Genomic DNA, 8548 nt, shown 5'->3' on the forward strand with positions numbered 1-8548 from the left:
ATGGATGTATAAAGAATAGTTCTACCGCAAAGTTATTCTCCGTGGGGACTTCCAGCAACAATCTTGATTCTGATCTTCAGCCAGAAGACTCGAAAAAAACATCAGCAAAGATGTTTTATTGAGAAGATGATCACTACGTGACAGAAGTTTTCAAAACCGTTTATGTTCCCCGGTACTTCCAGTCCAACGCCTTCAAACGCGACCCACCAGTTGAGAACCACTGCTCTAACGGCCCGTCCACACAGCAGCTTTAAACAAATCTTCCAACGCTTCTCTGCCCATTGACTTTGAATGGGGATGACGTCACTTTGCCTCGCTTTTCACCGAACTGCATTGTGGGGAAGCAAAGCGAACATTTCCAGGATTTTCAGGATTCAAAAGTTGAGCAATGTTCAACTTTTGAAGCTGAGCTGGAAGCTTCAGCCAATCAAATCCCGTTTATGCAAATCTGACAGTACAAGCGCTAGCCATAGAAGCCAATCAAACCGCGTGCAAGCTGGGAGAGCCAGACCGCAGTTCATTTCCTCATATTCCAAACGAGAAATTACGGAAGCAAATCACCCGGTTCTTTACGACCAGAACTATTTATCGGGATACAAACCGGAGGAACCAGGCATGGAGGGAGGTGACAGAGACAGTGTGAGAAACTGGTAGGTTTTCGCCTGTTTGGGGAGTTTATATATATATATTGCTCGCATAAAATCCCCGGGGTTTTTTGCTTTCTAAGCCGGGGGCGGGAGATTCATGTGATTGGTTGTTGGTCGCGTTGCTCGCGAAAAATCCCCAAGCTTTCAGACACGCCCAGCTCCAAGATTTTTTCAAAGCTGCTGTGTGGACGTACCGGAAGAGAGGAGTCGAGGAGGGGTATTGGGATGAGGCTAGTGCCCTTAGGAAATTGGAAGGAGGAGGAAAATAATTATCTTGCAAATGTGTGAGTGACAAACTGATATGATTGACTGTTTCATTCTCACAAAATTGTTTAAAACTTACATTTATTTCATTGTACAGTTGTATTTCACAAATATTTACAAAAAAATGTACACATTACCACTGATGACTTCAACATTAAGTATGAAAAGTCTTAATGATACATTGTAGAAAAGGATTTATAAATATCCCATTTGAGAGTCGCTTTGAAAATACCAGAAAGATGTTCTCAATAAATTCTCTGTAAGAAACGTTTCTTGGATGGTGGCAGACACTCCATGTTCCCCTCTCTTTCCGTTTAATCTAGCGTGCCTACAGAGAAAATAAAGACCCATTAGACAACAAATACAAGAACACATCTGGAAGAGCATGCTGTTCTTCTGAACTATATTAAGGTATAAAAAACCCTTAACATTTTAAAGTCATGGCAAGGCTTACCTTCAAGAAATGCAAATTCATCTATGGCCTCTATTGCGTTGTCTGTGGAAGCGAAACAAATGGAAAAGTTAAAACTGGTTCATATACATTTTTAGGTTTCTATAGAGCAGTGCTAATAAACACTGGTCAGTCAGATGAACACAACAATAAACAAAAACATTAGCTTTCCTTTACACAGATGTAACAGCATGCCAATTTAAGTTAGAAAGTCACAACCAGTGCCCTGTACTACGAATCCAGTTCAACAGACCCTGGATATATTTGAGTTATCTGGCTTAACCAACCCAAAGCAAACGCGCTCTCGCTAAGCGGTCCTACGACGCTGGTTATCAACTCGGTAACTCAAGCCAGGGTTTCTCTGTCCGGCTGAGTGCGCGTTCATGTGAAAGGGGCGGGGTTAGCAACATTTGACCAATCACAAACATGGACAAGTGTACTGACAGCTAGGGCTGCTCGATTATGGCAAAAATCATAATCTCGATTATTTGGGTCAATAATTGATATCACGATTATTAAAAACGATTATCCTTTTCCTTAGTTGATTAACCTGAACTTTAAGTATAATTCAACTGAAAAACCAATAAAAATAAAAATGTACATTTAAAAAATAAATAATTTTTTTATTTAGATGATGTTGTTTTCATAATCGTTGCAAGCCAAAATGATAATTGCGATTAAAATACGATTAATTGAGCAGCCTTACTGACAGCGCAGCGTCATACTTCCTGAATGAAAAGTGAACTATAATATTAGACAAATATGAAGAAGTTAAACTTTAAAAATCCATGACTTAAACACTTTATCCAGGATCAAAGCCACATAGCTGCACCTGCAAGGTGAATACAGCTGGTAACAGAACAAGTGTTTGAATGCGTACATTAACAGGTTTATGATATCACTGCCCCGTCTAAGACACAATCTGACTTTCATTACATTTGACTCGAGTGTTTCCTCAACTTAATGTGTTGCTTCAAATAATCCTTCTGCATACAGTATGTGACACTGTGAGTGTTGCACGGCCAGATACGGCTCAGCTGACTCAGATAAGGAGATATATGAAACATTATGATGTGATATGAATGATAATGGGAAACATCCACGTCTGCGCTCACAGTGCCGCGGACTGTAGGCAACGTAATGTTACTTTGATCCGGTTACTTATGTTGTGGCAGATATTTAAGTAAGCTTTCTTCACGCGAATGTTATAATAGTCAGATTGCTCTGAACATGGGAGGTGATATTCTATTAATGTTCACGTTCACACAGTCTGTGATTTTTGCCGGCCGTCTTTCCTGCAACGGCAGCTTTTCTGTATTTCCTTTCTCCTGTAATATGACTTGATCGCTTTAAACTCCGCACACTGAGCTCTGATTGGTCAGCAGGCGGTGCTTTCACTGAGTTGATCTCTTATCCTGGAACCTAACTCCGGAGCAGGCTAGCCGTTCAGCATCAGTTACCATGGAGATCTAGTCTTTTAAGAAGAGAACCAGCGCCGTAGGACCGGAAACCCAGAGTTTTCCCTGAAGTTAACTCGCTAAGCCAAAATCCGGCTTCGTAGTAAAGGCCTCAAGTCTGTCAGCTGAACAACCATAAGTCCATACCGTAAGTCCATTTTCAAATAATAAAAAATAACTTTAGAAAACTTTATTTTTCCATTAAATTACACAACATTTGAATCCCCTTTCTCCATCCTTGCATTTCAGTGTAAATGTATTCAGAGCACTCACCCAGGTCTTTCCTCTGCAGAGTTTTCCTCTTCCCTTGCTGGGCGTACACCAGGGAATCTTTGGCAATCATCTCAACAAACAACTCCTGGAACAAAGACATCAATTAATATTCTGAAAACCAATTCAGACACGAAGAGGAATATCTGATATCTTCCTATCAATATCTTTTGGTCTTGGAAATGTGACATAAAATATGTCTATCGTAGACATGTATCACAAGTCTATTTTAATTATATATATATATATGTCACTTTAACTTTCTTTCTTGGGTGGATGTTCTCACAGATTAAATCAGTTCTATTGTAAACGGCGGCTGTCTTTCCCAGGCTTTTTCACACCTTGAATACAAAAGACTGGGCATCTCATCATACGGGTGCTACCTGTGATAATAAGCATGTGTTATGTCCCTTTTGTTTCCTGCTCCTTTGTATAAATTACTTTTGGTTTCTGTGAAACGGGTCAGATCTTGTAGCAAAAGCTGCTGCAAACATCTCTACAAGGCGTTGAACATTTCTACGCAATGCCTTGTTTTGTTTTCCATGCTGCTGCTGCAATGCAAACATTCCCCAATTTGGGATCAATAAAGTACCTCTTATCTAATATACAATGCAATAAACAACTTCACTATTTGTGATCAGTAGTAGTACATCTATTATAATCCAATTAAATAATGTAAGGTGTGTACATGTGCATATTCACTATTATTAAAGAGGATAATCACAGTACATTGACTGAAGACTCTTTATGGACTAACTTGCTTTAAACTCACAGTAGTAATAGTAGTAATTATTTATCTAACATATCATATTCCAATTACTTGTATATAGACTCTCCTTGCAATATTTCTATCCAATTTTATTTGTATTTTGATGGCAACTTAAAAAAAGGAGTAGCTCCACTCATCTCATTGTACCTATATAATGACAATAAAGGATTCTATTCCGTTATATTTACTTGCACTATTTAAACTATTGTATCTGTTTTATTGTGTTGCACTGATGGAGGAGCCTGTGACCAAAGATTTCCATTGATATATTTACACTGTAGTTATGAACACATGACAATACAAGCCTTGCATCTTGAATCTAGTATCACATTGTGAAAGCTAAGGCAGCTCTGTGTTGTTTCAGGACTTCCTCCTCCTACATGTTTGTTATTTACCGTGGCTTTAGCGATGATAAACACGGACTCCTGGCTGGCCAGAGACACGTCCGGGTCGGTCTTCATGAGAGCTTTGATCCGGGCCAGCGGGAGTTTAGAGAGCCGTGTCCCGGGGCCTGTTGTCTGCGGAGGGGCGACCTCCTCCTCCGCATCGGGTCCTCCGCGGATCTCCTCCTCAATCCGGTCAGGGTCTAGCTCCGTGGGGCTGACAGGTGTAGCAACTACCGCCGCCATTTTCTGTCTCTTTACACGGTCAAAAAACACACAAAATACTAGCTTCTTCTAAGCAGCATGTCACACATGACAACAACAAGCATGTGCTTCCGGTCTTTTGGTGAGGGGTATGTGCTGATTGGTTAGGAAAGCACGCGAAAGCCCCGCCTCTTCCTCTCCCGCCAACTCATCCTCGTCTGTGATTGGTTAGAAAGCGAATTCGTCTATGACTATTGGCTTGAAGCAGACGTCAATCATAGTAAAAATTACGTGGATGAAAATGACCTCAAGGAGATGTCAAGATGTAAATCCGGTCAGGGTCGAGCTCCCATGGTCGAGCACCGTGGAGGTGAAAGGTGAGCAGCATGCAACATGTCACAGATGACAACAACAGCATGTTCTTCCGGTCTTTTGGTGAGGGATGTGCGCTGATTGGTTAGGAAATTACGCTAAAGCCCCGCCTCTTCTTCTCCCGCCAACTCATCCTCCTCTGTGATTGGTTAGAAGGCGAACTCGGCTATGACTATTGGCTTGAAGCAGACGTCAATCAAAGTGAAAGTTGCGTTGACGAAAATTACGGCAAGAAGATGTCAAGATGTAAATGGTTGATATTATTAGTGATTAGTTTATTTGCATTAAAGCAAACCAGTTTATTAACAATGTATGTCATCCTCTTACTTTACCCGGTTGAAATAATCCCACCTATAGTCACTCTTTCACTTGTTTGTCCACTTGGGGGCAGCAGAAACAAACTAAACCATAGGCTGTATCTCTGATCATTTACAGTCTATGATTATTATCACCTAATACAATTAATAGAGACACCATATATGTACGTATGCAGACAATAGTGCAAGGTCAAGTGACAGTTGTGATTAATACCAGCACAGTTTATAATATTTGTTGGTTAAATAGCTTAATAAAGAAGCAGCAATCGACTGAAGTGTTTTTAAAACCTAATATGATTGAGTATTTTCCCTCTCCTTAAATCCCCCCTATACTTTCTTCTTGTATGTATTGTGTTGTATATATTCACTGGCAACATATGGTATTTTTGTTGTGTTTTTTTAGATGTTCATGTCAATAAAGCTATAACTGTGACATTATCAACACAGAATACAAAATGATCTTGTAGTCTTCATACGTATAATGTATTATTACTCGGTATGACATTTTATATGATGTGTACTTAGTTTATTCTTTAAAAATGTGGATGCAGCATTACATCAGTGCACTAATACACTGCACTAATAGGATTGAAGAAGGACTTAGTCTCCGACTCTCCCTCTCTTGTTCAGGTGTTCAGTCACAGTGCACTGAGCCTGAGGGACGGACATGAAGGACCTCCATAATCCAGGTAAATACATCTGCTTTACATCTGCTTTACATACTAATCTAATATTTCTGTTGCTGCAGATGTGTAAACACGTCTTTATTAGAAAGTGGTTTACACATTTTAAACAAAACAATACTTTCTGCAGATGTGTTAACAAGTCTGCATAACGTATTGTTTTGTTTAAAATCTGTAAACCACTTTCTAACAAGATATTGCAGAGATGGTTTTTTGTGTCTTCATTCATATCTAATCAATTATTTAGCTGTGCTTTATAGATTGGGTTTAGCAAATCATAAATAAATCCTTTGCTTGTGTTAAACCTCCAAACACTTGTTCTGTCTTTATAGTAAGATAAATCATTGTGGACCATCTGTTAATAATGACACGTTAACATTTAAATAATAGAATAGAATGGGGAGGGATGAACCCCTCTTTAATGGTCTCACATGCAGAGCACACAGCACACAGTGAAATGTGTTCTCTGCTTTGAACCCATCCAGTCTAGTAGGAGCAGTGGGCAGCTATTGTACAGCGCCCGGCCAGCAATTGGAGTGGGGGGTGTCCGGTGCCTTGCTCAAGGGCACCACGGCAGGGCCCAGGAGGTGAACTGGGACCTCTCCAAGTAGCAGTCCACACTCCACATTAAGGTCTGGTCGGGGATTTGAACCGGCGACCCTACGGCTCACAGTCCAAGCCCCTACTGACTGAGCCACTGCCGGACATTGAAATATGTATGCAATTGAAGACTAGAGAGTGAACAGAGTGGCGGCTGTGGCTCAGTGGATAGAGTGCTGGACTTCAAATCAGGGGGTAGCAAGTTTGAGTCCCACTGCAGTCAGCATGTCGTTGTGTCCCTGAGACACTTCACCCCAAAGTGCTCCTGTGGGGATTGTCCACAGTACTGAATGTATGTAAGTCGCTTCGGTTAAAAGCGTCTAACAAATGACATGTAATGTCATGTAGTGTAAAACACCCACATTAGCATAAATAAATGCCTGACTAATAATATACTTCATTGTTATCAACACCAGCCAAAGGTATTTTTATAACCTAGTTAACACAAACGACTAATTAGTACTAGCTTTCAAAGTAAAATATTTATCAACAAACAAACAAACAAACAAACAAAAGAGGACAGGTTAACTATAGATCCTTTGCTAAATGTGTTTTATTTGTCCATATAAACTGCAAAATGGCTGATTATTAATCCATGTTTAACAACTTATTGTTTACATTTTGGCAAGGCAACTTACAGATTCAGCTTGATTATCAAATTCAGAATGCTTTAGTGTCAAAGTGCATACAGCAACAAGCAACATGTACAGGGTTATATTAAATGCAATGCTAGTAGGTAGAATGCTAGAAGCAGTATCAGAAAATGAGATTTTTGTTTTAAATGATAAACGAAGAACCCTCCTGTTAATTATCCATTTAAAACTGACCAGACTCACTAATTCCCTTTCTAAAAGAAGCTTGACATCCTGACCACTTTAAGCCCACCACCAAACGCTAAATTTAGCCCACAATGACACGGAGCTTTTTCATTCTGTAGAGTTACAGACGTCAGTTATTTTTGTTTTAAACCATCAGTTAGTTTAAGCAGTTCACCTCAGCTACCTGTTCTCCACGTGTGTTCTGTCATTTGGAGAAGTTATATTTGCTGTTGAAGACGCCCACACACAGCTCAAGTCTTGACAGATAAACTCTGACATGTGAACTCCTGTTGCCCTTGGTGTAATTCCGAAACCGTAAGCAACAGTCTTCCACGGTCAAAAAGGAAGCAGGATTTAAACCTCGCATTAACATGGAAGCCAAACTACTGTCGATTTCTTTGGCAAGATTTGAAAAGAAATGGGCTGAGACTTTGCAAAGAATGTTCCCAGTTCAGAAAGAAACAGGAAACGTGGACACATCCTGCTTTTGTCCATCATTTAAGAAAAAAAACAGGAAGTGAATTGAATCAGCATCATAGTCTCTATCTAGACTCTTAAAGCTGACAAGACACTTTTCTCAAAGCGACGACACCTCAAAAGTGTAGGATATACATTTTCTGTCATATAAAATGCTCACCTTGCATCTTGGGAATATTTTTCATGTCAGTTCATGTGTGTATACTTTAAAGGTCCTCTATCATACTGTTTCTCATCAATATATCACAGGTCTCAGATATATACAGAACCTGTCTCTGATTGGCTGAAACACCAAACAGATCATTGCAGCATTACCCATAATCCCCTCTGTTTCAGCCCTGTTTCCAAAGTGCTGATTCTCTGTCTGTTACTTTAGATGAAAATAAGGAGCCCCTCCCCACGCCCCTCTGAGAGACATTTGGTTACAAAGAACACAATGGTGCTCTAGGAGGAGATTCAGGTGATAAGGGGGGGGGGTTACCTTGGTTGCTGATTGGCTAATGGTTACACAAGACAAAACATCGTTATGACATCATAAAGTGGCCAAAATCTGATCAGCTCATTTTCAGACAGGTTTTTACAGAAATGGATCAAAAAGAGAGAGAATCTTTGTTCCTGAAACTTTCAGAGTCTCTTTCCACAGAGTTGATGTAGAAGAGACATGAAGAAGAGGGGACACATGTTGATGTAGAAGAGACATGAAGAAGAGGGGACACATGTTGATGTAGAAGAGACATGAAGAAGAGGGGACACATGTTGATGTAGAAGAGACAGGAAGAAGAGGGGGACATATGTTGATGTAGAAGAGACATGAAGAAGAGGGGACAGATGTTGAT

The 8548-nt window shown here is 40.1% G+C and overlaps 1 protein-coding gene across 1 annotated transcript; it reads right to left on the bottom strand.

The window, feature by feature from the left end:
* Positions 1 to 975: 975 nt before the first annotated feature.
* Positions 976 to 4635, bottom strand: pole4 (polymerase (DNA-directed), epsilon 4, accessory subunit). The gene is made up of 4 exons (XM_010787550.1): positions 4254 to 4635; positions 3093 to 3177; positions 1366 to 1407; positions 976 to 1239 (listed from the first exon to the last, which is right to left on the bottom strand). Exons 1-4 carry the CDS (start codon positions 4485 to 4487, stop codon positions 1226 to 1228), a joined length of 375 nt encoding a protein of 124 aa, XP_010785852.1. The 5' UTR covers positions 4488 to 4635; the 3' UTR covers positions 976 to 1225.
* Positions 4636 to 8548: the final 3913 nt, after the last annotated feature.

This window comes from Notothenia coriiceps, unplaced genomic scaffold (assembly GCF_000735185.1).
Source record: "Notothenia coriiceps isolate Sejong01 unplaced genomic scaffold, NC01 NC01_scaffold00030656, whole genome shotgun sequence".
NCBI classification, from domain to species: Eukaryota; Metazoa; Chordata; class Actinopteri; order Perciformes; family Nototheniidae; genus Notothenia; species Notothenia coriiceps.